General features: G+C 47.2%; 1 protein-coding gene across 4 annotated transcripts; it reads left to right on the forward strand.

Moving 5' to 3' along the window:
* The first annotated feature begins 9,826 nt into the window (after positions 1-9,826).
* On the forward strand, positions 9,827-21,166 carry SLC38A7 (solute carrier family 38 member 7). Of its 4 annotated transcripts, none has more exons than XM_043986564.1 (12): positions 9,827-9,968; positions 10,477-11,275; positions 12,783-13,205; positions 13,418-13,616; positions 13,878-14,022; positions 14,793-14,891; positions 16,698-16,755; positions 16,878-16,992; positions 17,341-17,488; positions 17,833-18,032; positions 18,416-18,470; positions 18,816-21,166. In XM_043986564.1, the coding sequence occupies exons 3-12, from the start codon at positions 12,933-12,935 to the stop codon at positions 18,916-18,918; spliced, it is 1,395 nt and encodes a 464-aa protein (XP_043842499.1). In that variant the 5' UTR covers positions 9,827-9,968; positions 10,477-11,275; positions 12,783-12,932; the 3' UTR covers positions 18,919-21,166. The 4 variants fall into 4 exon arrangements, with proteins under 4 accessions (XP_043842499.1, XP_043842502.1, XP_043842501.1 ...); XM_043986567.1 differs by having other exon boundaries at positions 10,477-10,638; XM_043986566.1 differs by having other exon boundaries at positions 9,869-9,968; positions 10,506-11,275.
* Positions 21,167-21,658: the final 492 nt, after the last annotated feature.

The following is a 21,658-nucleotide window of genomic DNA, read 5'->3' on the forward strand; positions in this document are numbered from 1 at the left end:
TCATGGAAATAAAGTCAGATCTAAACAATTGGAAAAATATTAATTGCTCATGGGTAGGCAGAGCCAATATAATAAAAATGACAATCCTACCTAAGTTAATTTATTTATTTAGTGCTATATCAATCAAACTATCAAAAACTATTTTATAGAGCTAGAAAAAAATAATAAAGTTCATCTGGAAAAACAAAAGTTCAAGGATATCATGGGGATCAATGAAAAAAATACGAAAGAAGGTGGTCTAGCAGTACCAGATCTTAAACTGAATTATAAAGTAGTAATTATCAAAACAATATGGTACTAGGGGGCAGCTAGGTGGCGCAGTGGATAAAGCACCAGCCCTGGAGTCAGGAGTACCTGAGTTCAAATCCGACCTCAGACACTTAACACTTACTAGCTGTGTGACCCTGAGCAAGTCACTTAACCCCAATTGCCTCACTAAAAAAAAAAAAAAAAAAAACCAATATGGTACTGGCTAAGAAATAGAGAGGTAGATCAGTGGAATAGAATAGATAGAAATTACACTATAGGGGCAGATAGGTGTCGCAGTGGATAGAGCACCAGCCCTGGAGTCAGGAGGACCTGAGTTCAAATCCAGCCTCAGACACCTAACACTTACTAGCTGGGTGACCCTAGGCAAGTCACTTAACCCCAATTGCCTCACTCAAAAAAAAAAATTACACTAAAGTAAATGACCATAGTAATGTAGTATATGATAAACCTAAAGATGCAAGCTTTTGGAACTAAAACTCATTATTTAACAAAAACTGCTGGAAAAACTGGAAAACAGCATGGAAGAAACTAGGTATAGACCAACATCTCACACCATATACTAAAATAAGGTCAAAATGGGTATATGATTTACACATAAAGGATGATACCATAAGCAAATTAAGGGAGTATGGAATTGTTTATCTGTCAGATTTAAGGGCAGGGGGAAAATTTAGGACCAAAGAAGATACAGAGAATAAAATTAAATGTAAAATAGATCATTTTGATTATGTAAAATTAAAAAGCTTTTGTGCGAACAAAACTAATGTAACCAAGATTACAAGGGAAGTAGAAAACTGGGAAAGAATTTTTGAAATGAATATCTCTGATAAAGTCCTCATTTCTCAATTATATAGAGAACTGAGTTAAATTTATAAAAATACAAGTCATTCCCCAATTGATGAATGGTCAAAGGATATGAACAGGCAGTTTTCAGACAAAGAAATCAAAGCTATCCATAATCATATGAAAAAATGTTCTAGATCATTATTGACCAGAGAAATGCAAATTAAAACAACTCTCCACCTATCAGAGTGGCAAATATAACAAAAATGGAAAATAATGGATGTTGGAGGGGATGTGGGAAAGCTGGGACACCAATTCACTGTTGGTGGAGTTGTGAAAAGATCCAACCATTCTGGAGAGCAATTTGGAAATATGACCAAAGGGCTATAGAACTGTAAATACCCTTTGATCCAGCAATACCACTGCTAGGTTTATAACCCAAAGACATCCCCCAAAAGAGAAAAAGACTTATCTGTACAAAAATATTTATAGCAGCTCTTTTTGTGGTGTCTAAGAATTGGAAATCAAAGGAACGCCCATCCATTGGGGAATGGCTAAAAAAGCTGTGCTATATGACAGTGATGGAATATTATTGTGCTATAAGAAATGATAAGCAGGATGATTTCAGAAAGGCCTGGAAAGACTTGTATGAACTGATGTATAGTGAAAAGAGCAGAACCAAGAGAACATTGTATACGGAGACAGAAATATTGTTTGATAAAGAACTGTGAATGACTTGATTATTCTCAACAATACAATGATCCAAGACAATCCCAAAGGACTATTGATGAAACATACTATCCACCTCCAAAGAAAGAACTGATATTGATGGAACAGACTAAAGCATGCTATTTTTCACTTTCTTCCATTTTTTTCTTTTAATCAAGTTTGCTTGTACAAAATGACAAACATGGTAATGTTTTACATAATCATACATGTATAACCCATATCTTATTGTTTGCTGCCTCAGGGAGGGGGTTGTGGGGGGGGGAAGAGGGACAAAAATTGGAACCCAAAACTATAAATAAAAAAATTTTTATTAAAAAAAGAAAAATCACAATGATGATCTCAATAGATGCAGGAAAAGCTTTTGACAAAATACACCACTCATTCCTATTAAAAACACTAGAAAGCATCAGAATAAATGGAGTTTTTCTGAAAATGATAAGTAATATATAAAACCATCAGTAAGCATTACATGTAAAGGAGATAAGTTAGAAGATTCCCAATAAGATCAGGGTGAAACAAGGATATCCATTATTACCACTATTGTTCAGTATTATACTAAAAATGTTAGCTTTAGCAATAAGAGAAGAAAAAAAATTGAAGAAATTAGAATAGGCGAGGAGAAAACAAAACTATCACTCTTTGCAGATGATATGATGGTATACTTAGAGAATCCTAGAGAATTAACTAAAAAAACTAATGAAAATAATTAACAACTTTAACAAAGTTGCAGGATATAAAATAAACCCACAGAAATCATCAGCATTTACCAACAAAGTCTAGCAGCAAGAGACAGAAAGAGAAATTTCATTTAAAATAAATACAAACAATATAAAATACTTGATAGTCAGCCTGCCAAGACAAAGCCAAGAACTATATGAATACAATTACAAAACACTTTTCAAATAAATAGTCATTTCTGAATAATTGGAAATATTTATTGCTCGTGGATAGGCTGGTCCAATATATTAAAAATGACAATTCTACCTAGAATAATTTACTTATTTAGTGCTGTGAGAATTGGAATGGCACCCCTGCTGGAGAGATACTGTAGAGAAACTCCACCATGAGGAGAAAGCATGTGATGTAGAGACCATGTGATCAGAAGTTACATGTATAGAACCACCTGTGGGACTTGTCAATCAGAGCTATCAGCCAATTAGATTGGAACTCTGTGTGTGTGTGTGTGTGTGTGTGTGTGTACAGCCCTGTTTCCTCTTGGAGAGGAGGTCTCTGGGAGGAGGAAGGAGTGAAGGGGTCACTCTTTCACCAGGACCTTGTGTGGAGTGGAGCAGAGATGCTGGCTCCCTTAGATAGATAGATGAAGACATCTTGGCCTCTTTCTCTTTCCTCACCAAATTCTTATGCTCCTTAATAAATACTTAAAAGTCTAAACTCTTGCTAAAGCTTATAATTTATGGCAATCACTCATTAGATTTTTAGACGGTTTAGCTAGAATTTTAGCCACCTTACAGATAGCAACTTTACAGTGCCATACCAAACTACCAAGAAACTATTTTATAGATCTAGAAAAAGTAATAACAAAACAGCTGGAAGCACAAAAGGTTAAGAATATCAAGAGAATCATTGAACAAAAATGTAATGGAGGGGGCAGCTAGGTGGCACAGTAGACAAAGCACCAGCCCTGGATTCAGGAGGACCTGAGTTCAAATCCAGCCTCAGACACTTGACACTCACTAGCTGTGTGACCCTGAGCAAGTCACTTAACCCCAATTGCCTCACCAAAATATATATATATATATATATATATATATATATAGTCTGGTAGTATCACATCTCAAACTGTATTACAAAGCAGTAATTATCAAAACATTCTGCTACTGGCTAAGAAATAAAGTAGTAGATCAGTGAAATAGATCAAGTAGACAATACACAGAAATAAATGACCATATTAATCTAGTGTTTGATCAATCCAAAGATCCAAGCTTTTGGGACAAGAACTCACCACTTGGCAAAAATTATGGGAGAACTAGAAAACAATTTGGCAGAAACTAGGTATAGATCAACATTTCACACTGTATAACAAGATACAGTCCAAATGGGTACATGATTTAGACATAAAGGGTGAGACCATAAGCAAATTAGGGGAACAATGGGAAATCGTATCTGTCAGATCTATGGATAATGGAAGAATTTATGTCCAAACAAGAGATAGAGAGAATGACAGCATTTAAAAAAGATAATTTTGATTACATAAAATTAATTTTGTTTTGCACAAACAAAACCAATATAGCTAAGATCAGAAGGAAAGCAGAAAATTAGGGAAATTTTTTACAGCCAGTTTCTCTGATAAAAGCCTCATTTCTCAAGTATATAGAGAACTGAGTCAAATTTATAAGAATATGAGTCATTCCCCAATTGATAAATGGTCAAAGGATACGAACATGCAGTTTTTAGAAGAAGAAATGAAAGCTACATATAGTCATATAAAAAATATTCTAAATTACTAGAGACTGGAAAAATGCACATTACAACTCTGAGGTACTACCTAATACCTATCAGTTTGGCTAATATGACAGAAAAGGAAAATGGCAATAGTTGGAGGGATGTGAGAAAATTGGGACACTAATGCACTGTTATTGGAGTTGAGAACTAATCCAATCATTCTGGAGAGCAGCTTGGAACCAAGTTCCAAGTCATGCCAGAATATTTACAGATCACCTCTGATGTTGTCTCCCCATGTGAAGAGGTTGAAGAACCTGTGTTCAGGAGAGTCACAATCATCTGTAATAGAAGTACCTTGGGGCGGAGCCAAGATGGGGGAGGAAAGGCAGTGAGCTCTCAAACTCATGACATGATTGCTCCAAAAAACATCCAAATAATGCCATAGGACAATGTCTGGAGCAGCAAAACCCACAGAAGAATGTGCTGAAATCATCTTCTAACCAAGAACGGCTTGGAAGGTCAGAAGGAGGGAGCTGCTGTGCCGAGACAGGAGTGGAGCCCAACCCCACAGTCACCGTGACACAGATCCAGTCTCAGGAAGGCCTCACCAGAGAAGGAGACCCCCACAGCCTCTGAATCAGCTGAAGCAATAGTGTTGTCTGGAACTAAGCTCACAGTCTGGTGAGAGGGCTGAACCCTTGGCAGGAGGGAGACCACAGGGGTCTATGCTGGTGCTGAGGCAGAACTTGGGTTTTTCACCCCTGCTGGGAACCAGGAGGTAGGCTTGAGTAGCAGTGGCCCAGTTGGGGGAGAGGCACAGGCTCATCAGAGCTGACAACCACAACACACAAAGCTGGTTGATTAGCAAGTTGGTCTGGGATTATCTATGGACCAGGGAACAGGCTAGGTGAGTGAAGAGCCTGCTCCTCCTTAAATCATACCACCTGGGACTTCTGAAGCCTGGAAACAGTGCCCCACTTTAAGGAGCTAAAAAGTCAAGTAAAAGAAAGGCAAGATGAGCAGACAGAGAAAAGTGAGGACCATAGAAAGTTTCTTCAGTAACAAGGAAGATCAAGGTGCACCCTCAGAGGAAGATGTCAGTGTCAGGGCCCCTATATCTAAAGCTTCCAAGAAAAATATGAATTGGTCTCAGGCCATAACGGTGCTCAAAAAAGACTTTGAAGATAAAGTTAGAGAGGTAGAGGGAAAAATGGAAAGAGAAATGAGGGTGATGCAGGAAAGACATGAGAAAAGTCAACAGCTTGAAAAGTCAAATTGGCCAAATGAAAAAGGAGGTACAAAAGCTCTCTGATGAAAATAATTGCCTAAGAATTAGGATTGAAAAAAATGGAAGTTAGTGACTTTATGAGAAACCAAGACACAATAAAGCAAATCCAAATGAATAAAAAAAATAGAGGGCAATGTGAAATATCTTCTGGGAAAAACTGCTGACCTGGAAAATAGGTCCAGGAGAGATAATTTGAAAATTATTGGTCTACCTGAAAACCATGATCAAGGAAAGAGCTTAGACATCATCTTCCATGAAATTGTCAGGGAAAATTGCCCCAATATTCTAGAAGCAGAAGCTAAAATAGAAATTGAAAGAATCCACCAATCACTTCCAGAAAGAGATCCCAAAAGGAAAACTCCTAGGAATATTATAGCCAAATTCCAGAGCTCTCAGGTCAAGGAGAAAATATTGCAAGCTGCCAAAAAGGAAGTACCTTGGAAGCACTAGAGTTTGTGGAGACATTCCGTAACTGCTTTCATTCTGTAAGCCACATAGTCAGGAGAAGCCCCCTCCATTGATTTCATAGCTAGAACTGAGGGGCCTTCAGAAAGCCACGAGCAAACAGAGTTGGCCATTCTGTTTGGTGCTTGCCCTTGGGCTGCTATAGAAGGAGAGGCCTTCAGGGAGGCCATGTGGCACTGGGAAATGAGCCTTCATCCTTTTGCCTCTGGGTTTGTTCTCTTCTGTTTTAGGTGAAGGGCTTGGAGATTCTACCTGCTGAATTCTTTAAAAGTCAGAAGAGTGAGCCTGTAGGCTTGCTAGAATCCAGATTTTTTGTACCTAGCCCAGCATTGATAATGCAGGAACAAAGAATGACCTTCAGAAGTGACCTTCAGGACCCAGCCCAGCCCTGGCTGAGACAAGGACTCATTTAGCAGTAGGGCCACATCCTGACATGAATTTGATGAATCCATGTAGGAACTAATTGGAGCCCACTTGCTTCACACATCAAGGTGGGATGGGGGACAGGGAAATGTTTGTACTTATCATTGCTCTATCTTCCAAATAAATATCCCTTGTAAAAACTTATTTGTGTTAAGTGGTTAAATGGAAATGGGGTGCTAATATATAGCCTATATCAAATTGCTCACCCTCTTAGGGAGGGGGGAGGGGAGGAGAAAATGTGGAACTCAAATTTTTTTAATGAATGTTTTTAAATTTTTATTTTATTATTTTTTTTCAGGGCAATGGGGGTTAAGTGACTTGCCCGAGGTCACACAGCTAGTAAGTGTCAAGTATCTGAGGCTGGATTTGAACTCAGGCCCTCCTGAATCCAGGGCCAGTGCTTTATCCACTGCACCACCTAGCTGCCCCTTAATGAATGTTAAAAATTGTTTTTACATGTAATTAGAAAAAATAAAATACTTTTAAAAAAGGAAATGGGGTGCTAGTCCTTGGTGGCTAACAGTGGCAGTGACACAACTAGTAGGGGCTCAACACAATGGCAATAGATAAATGATAACCCCCAAAACCCTCAAGGTACTCCTAGGCCCTTGAGGGAATGATCCACTCTAAAAAAAGCAAAGCCAAAGAAACAATTACTATGTGATGCCCAGATGGGACAAGGTCCCTGCCCTTGAGAAATCTTAAGACACATACACAAATATCTACCATAACTTTTTTTTTTTTTGGCAGGGCAATGAGGGTTAAGTGACTTACCCAGGGCCACACAGCTAGTAAGTGTCAAATGTCTGAAGCCAGATTTGAACTCAGGTCCTTTTGAATTCAGGGCCAGTGCTCTATCCACTGTACCACCTAGCTGCCCCTACCATAACTTCTTTCAAAGATAATAATACCAAACATCTGCTGTGCAACCTCTTCTGTTTGTGGAAGAGGAAACTGAGGCCCTAGCAATGAGATCTCACCAAAAAATACTTAAGCTGGTCCTGAAATTAGTATTGAATGTTTTTTTTCTCCTCCAGTGCAGCTGGCTCTTTACAGATGCCTCACCAAAAAAGAAAAAAAAAAGACATCCTAAGTTTTGCTGTAGAATAATTTGCTGTGAAAACAAAGAGATTGAGGCAGTGTGGTCTTGTGGAAAGAGTACTAGATTATGGAGACTGAGGACTTGGGTCTGACTGCCATTTTGGGCATCTCGGGTTTGGGGGGGGTTGTTTTGTTTTGTTTTGTTTTTGCGAGGCAATGAGGGTTAAGTGACTTGCTCAAGGTCACACAGCTCTTAAGTGTCAAGTGTCTGAGACCAGATTTGAACTCAGGTACTCCTGAATCCAGGGCCGGTGCTTTATCCACTGTGCCACCTAGCTGCCCCCTGGGCATCTCGTTTTGCTAAAAATCTGTGTGAACATGAATAGGTCACTATCTCTCTAAGCCTCAGTTTTTTTCATCTGTAAAATGGGGTGTTAGTTACTGTTTAGCATGCATAGTTTTGCTTATTTTAAGGATGATTAGTTACCCAGAATCTGAAAATTGTTTTCCTTATAAGAATGAGATTTTTAAGGGGCACAGGTGACATAAAGCACCAGCCCTAGATTCAGGAGGACCTGAGTTCAAATTCGCCCTCAGACACTTGACACTAGCTGTGTGACCCTGGGCAAGTCACTTAACCCCCATTGCCCCACCCCCCCAACAAAAGTTTTGCTGCTTTCTTCAATATAATGTCATTAAATTGTAATATTTGGCCACCGAATTAATCATCTTGGCCTCTACTGACCCTTCCCACCAAGTCAAGGCGTCTTACCAGGTCCAAAATTACGCCACAGAGATCCACCTAGGAAAAAGCAGGTACACACTGTAAGGGACCTGACAAGAAAAAGCCAGTAACCTTTGCCAGACAGTGGAAACAGCAAGAGGGATGTAAAATGGGGCGGCTAGGTGGCGCAGTGGATAAAGCACCCGGCCCTGGATTCAGGAGTTCAGATCCAGCCTCAGACACTTGACACGTACTAGCTGTGTAACCCTGGGCAAGTCACTTAACCTCCATTGCCCTGTAAAAAAAAAAAAAAAGGGATGGAAAATGAGCCAGTACTAAGTTCTTTCTGCCCGAGGTTTTGTATCCTGCAGGATGCTGAAGTACTAGGCAGAGTCCTTATCTATGCCTCTGCTAATCCTCTGCAAGGACTGGGCCCACCTTGAGGCCAAAATAAATTTTTTTCCAAAGTCGCACATTTTTGATTTTGTGATGAAGATAAGTTGAGTTGGTGCCACATCAGCAACACCCCAGATGATATCATCAATGCTAAATACAGGCTAGCAGAGGGGTGAGCTGTTCTGTGCAGTCACAGGAACTGCATTCTAGTTTTCAAAGATGTATTGGCTTTTAAGTACCTATTAATTAAGAAGCTTTATTAGCCCTAATATATGTGTGAGAGCACACATAATGACACCAGAGATTCATTCACATGCATTACAAAACATACACAGGAAAAGCTTATGAGATTCGAGGAAAGGGGCCCACCCTGGGGTATCGGGCAGAACCAGGGGACTTAGCGGTACTCAGCAGATTCTGACATATGTCTGATGGAACTTTCCAGAGAACCTCATTTCACTGCATTCTTTTCTGTTAAAATATTCCATTGGAAGCTAATCGAAAGACACTGGATATGGAATCAGAGAGCTTGGATGAAAATCCCAACTGTGTCACCCTGTGACATTGGGCATGCTGCTCTCTGGGCCTCAGTTTCCCTTTCTGTCAAATGACAGGGTTGGAGTAGGCGACCTCTCAGGACCCTTCCTGCTGTAAAGCTACAGGGCCAATAATTTCTAGCATTCACAAAACGCATGGTTTGAGAAGCAATGTATGTATATACGTTCTCATTTGATCCCAAGGACAACCCTGCCCTATAATTATCCCTATCTTAAAAGATGACAGGGAGGGATTAAGCAACCTGGGAGATGTCTGAGACAAGGGAGGATCTCATCTTCTGCGACCAGGAGTCCAGCCCCTTATATCCACAGCGTCGGCCCGGCTGCCTGCGAAGCCCATTGATTCGGATCCCGCCTTTGAGGTTAATGGCCTGCGTGTGCCTCAGTTTCCCCGTCTGTAAAACGAAGGGGCTGGCCTCTGAGGTCCCTTCCAGCCCTCAATATCCTATGATCTCTTTGAGCCTGTATTTCCAACCAGCAAAATGAGAGGGTTGGACCCCACAAAGGCTAAGGTTCCTTCCAGCTCTGAATCTGTGAAATTGGCTTGGATTGAGCTTAATGAACGCTTGCTGATGATGTGCCAGGGGTCAGTTAGCAGAACCTGCTTGTTTTCCAGGGCAGAGTCAGTGACACGGGGAAAACATCCTGCCTGCCCCTTGTCTGAAGCTGCCAAAGCTGGGCTAAGGGGAGGCGCCTCTCAGATTCAGAACAGCCGGGCGCCCGGAGCGGGTCTCTTGGAGCGCAGGCATATGATGGGCCGGACTACAACTCCCAGCGTGCCTCGCGCGAAAATCCGCGATCACGTGTCCGGCGAGTCAGCTGGCTCCGCATCTGGAGCCAGAGCCGGAGCCGCGGAGCCGGAGCAGCCCCAGCCGCTGAGCAACCTGAGGTGAGCCTGCGGTGGGTGGGGGGCTGCGTGGGCTGAGCCCGTGGGGGCCCCGACCTCTCCCTTCTCCCTCGGGACCGGGAGGTTCCCTGGCCTCCCCATCGGCGGCCGCCGTCGGGGACCAGCGGGGTCATTTGCAGAACGGGAAACTGAGGCCTGGGGAAGGGAAGGGAACTCGCCCTCCTGTGCGAGGCAATGGCAGAGTAGGGATTCGAACTCAGGCCTCCTATCCTCCCGCAGGGGATTCTGCATCCTGCCCCGCCCTCCATGGGCTGCCTCGGCCCGCTTTCCCCCCTCGTAGCCTTAAGGAGAAATGTCTGGGGAGGGGCGCCCCTCTGGGGTTTGGGGGGGGGGGCTCTGGGCCACAGGCTCAGAGCTGGGAGGGACCTCCGAGATCATCAAGTCCAAACCCACCCCCGCACACACACCCACATTGTACAGGTGAGGAAACTGAGGCAGGCGGATTTAAATGAGGGAGGCAGGATTTGAACTTGGGTCTTCCTAACTCCAGTGGCCGCGCTTGAACCTCTGCCTCCCCAGAACTGAAGGGAGACGGGACACAGGAGGGAAACGGGAAGAAAGAAGAAACCACCTGCTCACCGGCTGCCCACCTGCTGCTCACCTGCTCACAGTGACCCAGAGAGGGGAAGCCTCCGGAGGAGCGGAGTCCGAGGTGCTGGGCAGTTTGGAATGGAGGGGCTGGATGATGCCCTTTCACCCCCTTCCTCGAGCATGTGACCTGAGTCACCCGAGTTGTCCTTATTACTTAAAGCTGAGCCAAGAGTTTGCAGAACTGCCCCCCCACACACATCTGAACAGCTGAGAGAAGTCTCTGGAGCGGAAACCAGAGCCCAGAAATCCCCCTGTGCTGGGCAACTTTGCACATTTTTATGTGACTTATTTTTCAACTAACTCCTGCCTTCGTCCCTTTTTTGAATAAAGGAAGAAAACAAAACTGTTGTTACCTTTGCACGGTCGAGCTGGAGCTTTGCCCAGCTTGCTCTGTAGTCCAGGTGTTGGCTCACTTTTGATCTTTGCTCAGTCGTTGACCCCGGCGGATCAGATTGCATAAGGGAAGCCTACCCACTCCCCGTTGCCCGTTTGTGATTGGGGGATGTTGATATATTCTCCAGGCATCTTAGATTGAAAAGCAGCCAGACTTCAGTTCATGTTTCTTTCCAGTCACCCCCCAAGGGATGTCTGAGCCTCCTGGTCTTTCCTTGTGGCCTGTTATCAGAAGGAAAGGGAAAAGCTCTCTTGGTTCTCTTGAGCAATTCTGAGCTCCTTTGGTGTGAGGAGTAGCCAGTCAGGTGACAGATTCTGATTATATTCCTTATGAGCTGCAGAGGGGGAGGGGAGGGGAGGAGGGAGAGAGAAAGAACGAGAATGAGAGGGCCACTCAACACAGCAGAACACCACCTCCTGGTTGCTGGAGTAGTTTGCCAGGCAGCCAGAGTCACACAGGTTGGTAATAACTGAATTCAGGTCCTCGTGACTCCAAGGCCAGGCCTGGGTCCATTGCCTTGGCGGAAATGAGCATTTTAGTGAGTTTATGGCCCATGCCCAGCCTGGTGGGGAGGGCTTAATGACTTAATGACTCTCTTCAGGTATTTAAAAAATATCCCCAGGGATTATGTTTGTCCCCAGAGAACAGAGCTGGTAGCTCTGGTTAGAGGGGGAAAGTCACAGAGGAGCCACCAGCCATTAGAGCCTTCCAGAAGTGGAGTGGACCCAGCCCCTTCCCCTGGAGCTGGTGGCTAGAATGACCTTTTTTTTTTTTTTGGTGGGGTGAATTCTGGTTGTACTGAATGACTTGGAGAGTCTCTTCCAGCTCTGAGAGTATGACTGACCTTCAAGACCCGCTGCCCAATCCCATGGCCACCCCAATACTTATTTCCTTGTTTCTTTGTTTCAACCTGGTTTTTATGCCTTAAATTTGTTTTCAATTAATAAGCATTTATTGGGGCAGCTAGATAGCACAGTGGATAAAGCACTGGCCCTGGATTCAGGAGGACCCGAGTTCAAATCTGGCCTCAGACACTTGACACTTACTAGCTGTGTGACCCTGGGCAAGTCACTTAACCCTCATTGCCCCACCAAAAAACAAACAAACAAACATTTTAGGGCAGCTAGGTGGCCTAGTAGATAGAGCACTGGCCCTGGAGTCAGGAGTACCTGAGTTCAAATCCAGCCTCAGACACTTAACACTTACTAGCTGTGTGACCCTGGGTAAGTCAACCCCAATTGCCTCACACACACACACACACACACACACACACACACACACACACACACACACACACACACACAAAAGCATTTATTTTCCCTCCTTTCCACCTCTTACCCTGTTGACAAAAAGAAAACCCAAACCCTCATAAAAAGTAGGCTTTAGTACAGCGATTCCCTCGTGGCCTTGTCCAAAAATGCACCTCGAGTCTTCCCAGGCTTCCTCATGAGTGGCCATAATAGGGATCAGTGTTCCAGGGTTGTTTGCCTTTTCCTCGTGGTTATCATTGTATAAGTAAGTCATTCTCCTGGTTCTGCTCCCTCCGTCCTTCGTCCGTTCATACAGACGTTCCCGGGATTCTCTGAAACCATCCCTTGGTCATTGCTTGTGACATGATGGAATTCCATTACGTTCATACAGCTGATTTTGTGCAGCCGTCCCCCTGCCGAGGGGCTCCCCTTGGTCTTTGCCATTCTAAAATGAGCTGCTGAGAATATCTCTTCCTCTGTCTTTGATCCCTCATGGTGCACAGGCTTAGGAAAGGTCTTGGTGGGTGGAAGGGTAATGCTGCTTCTCTGTATCCTTTTCAGAGCCCCACAGAGTCATTCCCCGGGCAGCAGCCCTTGGTCATGCCAATCCCGACCACTGTCTGGACGCTCATTCCTCTCATGGCTGGCTGGGAAGGAAGGTGGTGAGCGAGCGGCAGAGACGAGCACCGTGTGCAAGTATCCCATGTGGCCATGGCTCAGACCAATATGGTCATCAACAGTGACTATGGTGACTGGGGTTGGAGTTCTGACGCCGGTGAGCGAGCCCGCCTCCTACAGAGCCCCATCGTGGATGGAACCCCCAAAGAGGAGGAAGAAGAGCGGGGAACCACCAACGGGGGGGCCACCTCCACTCTGGGAGCCATCTTTATCGTGGTGAATGCCTGCCTGGGTGCTGGCCTGCTCAACTTCCCTGCTGCCTTCAGCACAGCTGGAGGGGTAGCCGCTGGAGTCGGACTGCAGATTGTGAGTGAGGCAGAATTGGGGGGAGGGGGGATGGAGCAGACCCCTTGGTCTCAAAGGAGGAGAGGGCTTTGGGTGTGTGCAGTGGAAGGGCGTACTAGACTGCCCAGAGGGAGGGGGCTTTGAACCTGACTTCCCTTGGCAGCACCTGCTTCCTTGCCTTGTGGCATCCCCTCCTAAGCCTCCCCGGGCATGTGTCCCTCTCTCTGCTACAGGGCATGTTGATCTTCATCATCAGTGGGTTGGTCATCCTGGCATATTGCTCCCAGGCCAGTAACGAGCGCACTTACCAGGAGGTGATATGGGCAGTGTGCGGCAAACTGACGGGGGTACTGTGTGAGGTTGCCATCGCTGTGTACACTTTCGGTACCTGCATTGCCTTTCTCATCATCATTGGAGACCAGCAAGACAAAAGTAAGCCCTGCCCATCCCCCGTGGGGCTTGGGGAAGGAGGTGAAGGAGGAGGGGAGGAAGAAGGGAATTCCTGTCACTGTCTGTGATCAACCCTGGGGCATTGACCAGTCAAGCCCATAATATCAGAAGTGCTGGGTCTGTTCTATGGAACAAGAAACAGGCATGGAGAACAAGGTGTGAGCCACAATGGGCCTGTGGGAAGGAGGGGAGGTGTCCACTCTGAATGGCCCTCTGATGTCCCTGCCCCGCCTCTCCCCCCAGTTCTTGCTGTGTTGGTGAAGGACTCAGAGGAGGCACTGGACAACCACTGGTACACAGACCGAAAATTCACCATCAGCCTCACTGCCTTTCTCTTTATCCTTCCCCTCTCCATCCCCAGGGAGATCGGCTTCCAGAAGTACGCCAGGTGTGAGAGTTAGGCCTGTCCTCAAGGTCAAGGGTATGCCCTGGGCTGGGAGGGCTCAGGGCTCCTCTTCTAGGCCCATGGTCTTGTAGCCCCCTCCTCTTTCTTGCTCACTAGCTTTCTGGGAATGGGACCTAAAGGCTAGAGAAAAAATTGGGAAGGTAGAAAGTCCCACTTTGGTCAATCACAACTTTTCTCAATTACAGCAGAGAACATGGTGCATCTCAGCACCTGCCAAAGAGTCAGCCTCAGGGTCTCTTCCTCATTTTTCTCCAAGTTCTTTCTCCCTGAATGTCTCCTTCCCATAAGCAGGGACTTGTTCCTGGCCTGGCAGGAGACCCTGATGCCCACTTCTTCTTGGCCTTGTGCCAGCTTAGATGGCATCAGCAAGCTTCGTTCTCTATCCTGACTCCTTCATACTCTCTCAGATAAAGCTCTAATCTGTAGTAGAGGAATCTCCACTGGATTACAGTCGGTAACTTCTCTCCACCTCAATGATGGCGTTTTCTTGACATGCTGGATGTCTAGCTGCATGTGTTCAGTTTGGTTTTATTCAAAGGCTGGGGGGAGAGAGAGGATGAAGGAGTGTGGGAAGGGGACTCATGGCGCCAAATATGATCTCTATCGCTCCCAGCTCCTTTCGCAGAGACAGACTCATCCCTGGAGACAAGACAGGATGTTGTTTCTTAATACAGGAGGCAGGAGGACATGGCTGGGGGTGGGGGCAGACATGGCCATGGCTCATCAAAACCCAATCCTCTCCTCACTGGCAGCTCCCTGAGTGTCCTTGGCACCTGGTACGTCACAGCCATCATTGTTATCAAATACATCTGGCCGGATAAGGAGATGTCCCCTGAGGATGTACCCACCAGGTAGGTGAAAGACTTGGAGAGCCCCTCACAGTGGGCTTTGTCCTCATCCGGTTGAGCATCCAGCAGGTCCTTCTGCTTCGAATCGCAGCATCTCAGATTCAGTCACAGAGTTGAGAGGGGCTTCGGAGCCCACCCTGAAGCGTGAATCCCCTGCAGGTGTCTGTGTGAACACCCTCCTTGCAGGGAGGTCACTTTCTCCCAAAGGAAGCCATTCCATTGGACACCTGTAACGGTTAGGGTTCAGTTTACCTGTGCGTGTGCTAGTTGCGGTAAGGAGGACTAAGGCAGTGTTTGTTCCACTTGAGAGGAAAAAAAAAATCTTCCTCGAAGGAGCCATAATCCTACCCTCCTTTTGATGGGTCTGCTAACTGGATTCCTTGTATTAATCCTGTGCCCTTTCTGCCAAGGAAAATATACACCTAGTTTCTCGGAATTTGTAAAGATAAACAGGCCAGAATATCCCCACTTTTATTGTTTTTCATTTTTTTTAATTTTTTTGGTGAGGCAATGAGGGTTAAGTGACTTGCCCAGGGTCACACAGCTAGTAAGTGTCAAGTGTCTGAGACTGGATTTGAACTCAGGTCCTCCTGAATCCAGGGCCGGTGCTCTATCCACTGTGCCACCTAGCTGCCCACTTTTATTGTTTTTCAATTGTGTCTAACTCTCTGTGACCCTATTTGAGGTTTTCTTGTCTGACACTGGAGTGGTTTGCTATTTTCTTCCCGAGCTCATTTGACAGATGAGGAAACTGAGGCAAACAGAGTTAAGTGACTTACCTAGGGTCACACAACGAATAAGTGTCTGAGGCCAGATTAGAACCCATGTCTTGTTGACCCCAGGCCCAGCCACTCTATCCACTGAGCCACCTAGCTGCCCATCCCCGCTTTACAGGTGAGCCAATTGAGACCCAGAACAAAACTTGGCCAGCAAAATCCTCAGAAGTAGATGAAGGAGAAGCCAGGCCGCCTGATCAGCGGCCCGGAGCTGTATACGTGATTGTCCCTCTCTGCCAGCGTTGGAGGTGAATTCAGGGTGGCCAGTTTCACTAGATCTCCACCAGGGTCTCCTGGGAGCAGCGGGCAGTGTAGTAAGAAGGCAGCATAGACGGGCAGCTAGGTGGCGCAGTGGATAGAGCACCGGCCCTGGAGTCAGGAGGACCTGAGTTCAAATCCGGCCTCAGACACTTAACACTCACTAGCTGTGTGACCCTGGGCAAGTCACTTAACCCCAGTTGCCTCACTAAAAAAAATAAAAAGAAGCCTGCATAGAACAGTAAGAGGAAAACGGGCCCAGAATCCTTGGACCAGCTGTCCTTGCCAAGCCAGATCGCCCCTCAGACCCTCTGCTTGCTCATGGTCAGAGCCACCTCGTTTTTCTCCATGAAGATTGAATGAGAAAGTGGCCATGGAAGCCCTTTGAAGAGCATGAAGCGCTCTCCCACGGGGGTCATTACCATACTGGGACAAAGTCATTTCATTTGGGCCATGGAAGGTGGATGAGTAAGGGCCAAATCTGGCTTCTCGAAAGCCTAAGCGTAGCCTGAAATAATATTCTTTATCTTACACATTTTCATCCTCTCCGCCCTCTTCTTGGTGACTATATACATAAAAACAAACAATACATCTTCTGAAATGAAAGGCCCCCTCAGAAAACACCCCAAACCCTTTCAGGTTATGTGCTGATGTTAGGATGGTGACTCTTGGGTGAGGCAGGGTTGGGGGAATAGATGGAGGTCCCCGCTTCGGAGCCCTGGCCCTGGCCCTGGCCCTCATCCTGAGCCCCCATGGGGCTGTGCTCTCCTTGCAGGCCGACCTCCTGGATGGCCGTGTTCAACGCCATGCCCACCATCTGCTTTGGATTTCAGGTATCAGCTATGAAATGGGGTTCACAGTGGCGGTGATCACCCGCATTGTGGGGTGGGCCAAAGGGTCCAGTGAGCCCACCCACGGGTGGCACTTTGCAACCCGTCTCTTCTCTCTCTGGCAGTGCCACGTAAGCAGCGTGCCCGTCTTCAACAGCATGCAGCGGCCCAAGGTGCAGACCTGGGGCGGGGTGGTGACGGCAGCTATGGTCATAGCCCTCTTCGTCTACATGGGCACAGGTAAGGCAGCCCTGGCAGAGCGGAGCGTCCATCCCCTCTCCAGTGGGGGAAAGAGCTGGGGCAGACCCATCGGCCAGGGCTCTTCCTGTGCCATCACAACCCCCTCTTGGGCAGAGCTGGGCGGCGCCCAAGGCCTGACGCCCTCTGCCTCTTCAGCAGCTCCTGCTAGAAGTAGCTAGAACTCAAGCGCCCGTGACCTCTGCCCTAGAGCCTTCTCCAGCCCCATCGCCGCCTTGTCCTCAACTCAGAGCCATTCCCAACAGCTCTTCGAATTTCTCCTCCCAAGGACCTTCCTATTTTAACCTGCCTTTCTCCCACTGACCTTTCTTCTCCCCTCCGGCCCTTCAGGCATCTGTGGCTTCCTTACCTTTGGAGTCAGTGTGAACCCCGATGTGCTCCTCTCCTACCCCTCCAATGACATACTCGTCGCCATTGCCCGCGTCTTCATCATCATCAGTGTGCTGACCTCCTACCCCATTCTGCACTTCTGTGGACGGTGAGGCTCTGGTCTGGGCTGAGCAGGGCCAGCCGTGGGGAGGAGGCCCCACATCCCTCTGAGTGATGCCTCTTCCCAAGGGAGGAGACGTCTCCACGCCCCAGAGGAGCACGCAGTGTAGGTGCTGAGTCTCCCTGCACAGAACTGGGCCATCCCACCCCCAGCCCCACCCCTCAGTTCACCACTCTGTTCCCCTACTGCTCTACCCCTCCTCCTTTCCCCAAACTTGTCTATACGTGCTGTCTGTCCAGCCTCTCGCCTGCCTCATTTTGGGAGGCTCCAGGGCAGGTGGGCTGAGGGCGTCCCCTGCACACCCCCTTCCTAAGCTGTGAGCTTGTGTGCAGGGCGGTCCTGGAGGGTTTGTGGCTACGGTACAAGGGGGAGACGGTGGAGGAAGACGTGGCCAGGGAGAGGCGACGGCGGGTGCTGCAGACGGTCGCCTGGTTCCTGCTGACCCTGGTCCTGGCCCTCTTCATCCCAGACATCGGGAAGGTCATTTCCATCATCGGCGGCCTGGCGGCCTGCTTCATCTTCGTCTTCCCAGGTACCCCGGGCTCCCCTGCCACCCGCCTCCAACCAGGCCCACAGGGCCCTGCTATGTGGGAAAGCCCCTCCCTCCTCGTCCTCACGGCCTCCAGCCTGAGAGTCCCCATTGCTCAGGTGCCTCCAGTCCTGCTCCAGAGCACAGAGAGACTGTCCTGGTCACTCCATGGCATAAGAAGGAGCAGCAGCACACATCTAGGTTTCCTCACGTGGTCAGTCTTGGAAAGGGGAAATATTTTTGAGCTCTCCTGTCCTGAGTCATGGGGGGACAGGGGGTGTTGTTTGCGTGTGCATGTGTGTACACGTGTGTGCACATGTGTAAGAGTGGGCTCTTGCTCGGCTTGAGCTGGCCGATTGGTTGATCAGAGGTTTGGTTTCTCCCAGGACTGTGCCTGATTCAAGCCAAACTTTCTGAAATTGAAGAAGTCAAATCCAGCAGGTAAAGTCAGTCTTGTCTCATGACCCTGGTTCTCAGGGCTGTCTGGGAGATGTGACACAGGGCAGGGGAAGGAGGAGGAAGCCAGGGGTGCAAGGCTGGCTCTTACCAGAGCCTCTTACCTCCTGGAGCCTGACAATCTAACCTATCAGATGGAAATAGCACTTGTCCTTTCGCACTTTGGAATAGAAGTGCTTCAGAAAGTACGAGGGTGAAGACCACAGAATGGCTACAGATGGAAAGTGTGTTCCATCTAGACACTTATTGTCAGGGCTGGCTAGTGGGGTTCTTTCCTCAGATGGTTGGGACCCCATGACAGAGGCCTTCCCCTGTCCTCTCTGTTTACAGCTGGTGGGCACTGGTCAGTTACGGAGTCTTCTTGGTCACCCTTGGAGCCTTCATCTTCGGCCAAACCACAACCAACGCCATCTTTATGAATCTTGTGGCCTAAGCTCTCTGTTTGGGACTGGACGGCCAAAGGGGAAAAGTGGCCTTTTCTCTTGAGACCTTGAAACCTATCCACGCACTAGGCCCTGGCCATTGTCAGGAGGACCCCAGCGTCTGCATCTTATTTGATTGTGTCCCTTCGTCAGGGAGTTGGAGCTTCCTCTGCAAGGGGCTCTTCTGCTCAGAGGACAAGCCCAGGGACTTCCCCAGTCCCCAGCAGTGCTGTGGATGGTGGCAAAGAATCATCACCTGCCACTGAATCTTTGTAAGGATCTCCCACTGTCTCCACATTCAAAATTCAGACCCCATTTCTTTTACCCATTGGTAGAGAGGAGCAGGAAAAGCTCTGAAGAGATGACCTATTTTCACCTGAGGGGTAAATCCTCCCTCCGTTGGGAAACACCTTCTACAGAAAGCTGGCCCTAGGCGGGGAGCAGAGCCCGGCACTTCTGGGGTGGTCTTCCTGCTGGGGACACTACATGCAACAACTAAAGCCACTTGGAACTTCAGGCATGTGGTTCAGATGTGAATGCAGTAGCTGAAGCACAGTGTTATTCCAAAATCATGCAAATGACCATTATAAAATGGAGGACTCTTCCCTGCCCAGGGAGAGCGAGCAAGCTCTGGCCAACAGATGGTAGGGATCAGCCCCAGGCCAGTTGTGTTGCCAGATTCCTGGATCCCTTGACCCTATTTGGTCCCACTTTGTTTCCGCTAATGATTGGTTATACCCAGAGCCATTTGGAACCTCGTCTCTTCCTCCCAGCATCATGTTGGCTGGGACCAATGCAGAGTCCAGACCACTACTCCATGGCCCCAAGGCACCTCCATCTCACTACATTCCAGTGGGGCTTGGCCAGCCTTTTTGGTCTCAGCTGGCCCCAGGATCTCACTAAGTCTAATGTTTACAGAGACTGTTGGGCTTCCCTGTCTGCAAGAGGGGACCAACACATGTCACGGTGCTTCATGTATCCATTTGTTACCTCCAGATTAAGAATCCTCTTCCCTCTCAATTTCCAAAATGGCGCCTCCTTAAAAATGGGGAGGAGAGGATGGCAAGATGGCTGTTTTGTCTTCTTTTGAACGTTCTCAGAAGCTCCCAGCCTGTGCTGGCTGTTCTCTGTCCAAACTTCCATTTGCTATTTTCATTTAAGGGTGAGTTCAGTCCCTGGGTGGGAAAGACCCACCTGGCATTAGACTATTGATGGAAACTGTAGCACTGGGGAGTAGGAGAGGATTGGACCCCATCTCTCTGCGGCCTAGCAGATTACAAGACAGTTGTGATTTTCCATGCCTAGTGATACTTCCTGTGCCATGATCCTCTTTCCCTACATCATTTGATTTCTTCTTCTCTTATACCTGGTGAAAAGGGGCAGTCACTAGTTTTTAAGCAACTGCCCTGCCTTCCATCAGGCCCCAGTGGCAAACAGATTCTGGTCTGGCATCCCCCATGCCATACTCACAAGGTAAATTGTGTCAAGAACATCATATTTTATTCTTTTGGAATGAGAGATGGAAGATGAGGTCCCCAGAGGGTCAGAAGCAGGTATCAGGTCATAGAATCTTAAGGTTCTCCATTTCTCCACCGACATCACGGTGTCCACACCTCCATGAAGCCTCTCAGCAGCCCCTGCTCACTTTGGACAATCTCAGGAAGACCAAGGATAATAAACTAGAACTATGGGTCTACCATCTTGCTTCTTCTAGGCCAAGGCCTCCACCCTTAGGAGCTTTCCATCTCACCAGTTGATGGATCCAGAAGGAGGCTCTGGTTTATAGGAAGTACATTTCTTTCCCTCAAGGATGCTATGTCCTTGGAGGTCTAGCTAGGAACCTGGCCCCTCCCTCTTCCCATGTAAACAACCAGGACCTTGAGGGTTCAACTGTGTGGGAAGCCAAGATTGGATAGCAAGCCTTGGATCTCTCCCCATTGTTTCCTCTTGCCCATAACTGGTAATACAGGCCCAGCTTCTTGCCAAGGTCTGGGCGTTTATCTTCTCACTTGTCTCTGTCAATGGAGGAGGTTGTCAGTTGTAGCCACCCCATCATCCCTTTAGAGAGATTGGAGATGAGGCCAGCAGCAGTTGCTTTTGAGGAGATTCCAACCCCAGATTAAGTGTGTGAAGCGGAAAAGAGGGGAGACTGGTTCATACCTCCTGATATTCTCCCTATCTGTGATTTTTAATGGTATTTTTTCTTCCCCTGTACCCTTGGCCATGAAAATATATAATAAAAGGGAACTTTGCTGCTGAGTTGTCTTTGTGTGATTCTAACTTTGTGGGCAAAGGGACAATTACTATTTGAATTGGAAAGGTGGGAAGGCGGGGACTGTGCCCTGGAAATCTGACTTCCTCAAGTGGGGTCTTCAAGGTGAAGAGTATTTAAGCTTCTACCATCTGCCAGGCACTCAGCCAAATCCTGAGAATACAAAGAAACGTAAAACTAGCTTTGGTTCTCCACAAACTTACAGTCTAATGGGTGAGACAACATACCGACTATTGTGTATGTGCAAATGAGAAATGATAAACAGACAGACATGGACATGTGTGATTCAGAAGGAAGGCACTAAGGTTCAGGGGGACTGGGAAAGTCTCCTTGTAAGAAGGTAGGGCTTGTGCTGATCCTTGAAAGAAGCCAGGAGATGGAGCAGAAGATGAGAGAGTTGGGGGCAGCTAGGTGGCGCAGTGGATAGAGCACTGGCCCTGGAGTCAGGAGTACCTGAGTTCAAATCCAGCCTCAGACAC

Source organism: Dromiciops gliroides, chromosome 2, assembly GCF_019393635.1.
Source record: "Dromiciops gliroides isolate mDroGli1 chromosome 2, mDroGli1.pri, whole genome shotgun sequence".
NCBI classification, from domain to species: domain Eukaryota; kingdom Metazoa; phylum Chordata; class Mammalia; order Microbiotheria; family Microbiotheriidae; genus Dromiciops; species Dromiciops gliroides.

Excerpts from the sequence above, each read along its gene's own strand:
- SLC38A7 (XM_043986564.1), top strand. The coding sequence starts at position 12,933 with ATGGCTCAGACCAATATGGTCATCAACAGTGACTATGGTGACTGGGGT. Across the intron at positions 14,892-16,697 it reads CCTGAGGATGTACCCACCAG|GCCGACCTCCTGGATGGCCG; the intron begins GTAGGTGAAAGA and ends CTCTCCTTGCAG. Across the intron at positions 18,033-18,415 it reads CTTCATCTTCGTCTTCCCAG|GACTGTGCCTGATTCAAGCC; the intron begins GTACCCCGGGCT and ends GGTTTCTCCCAG.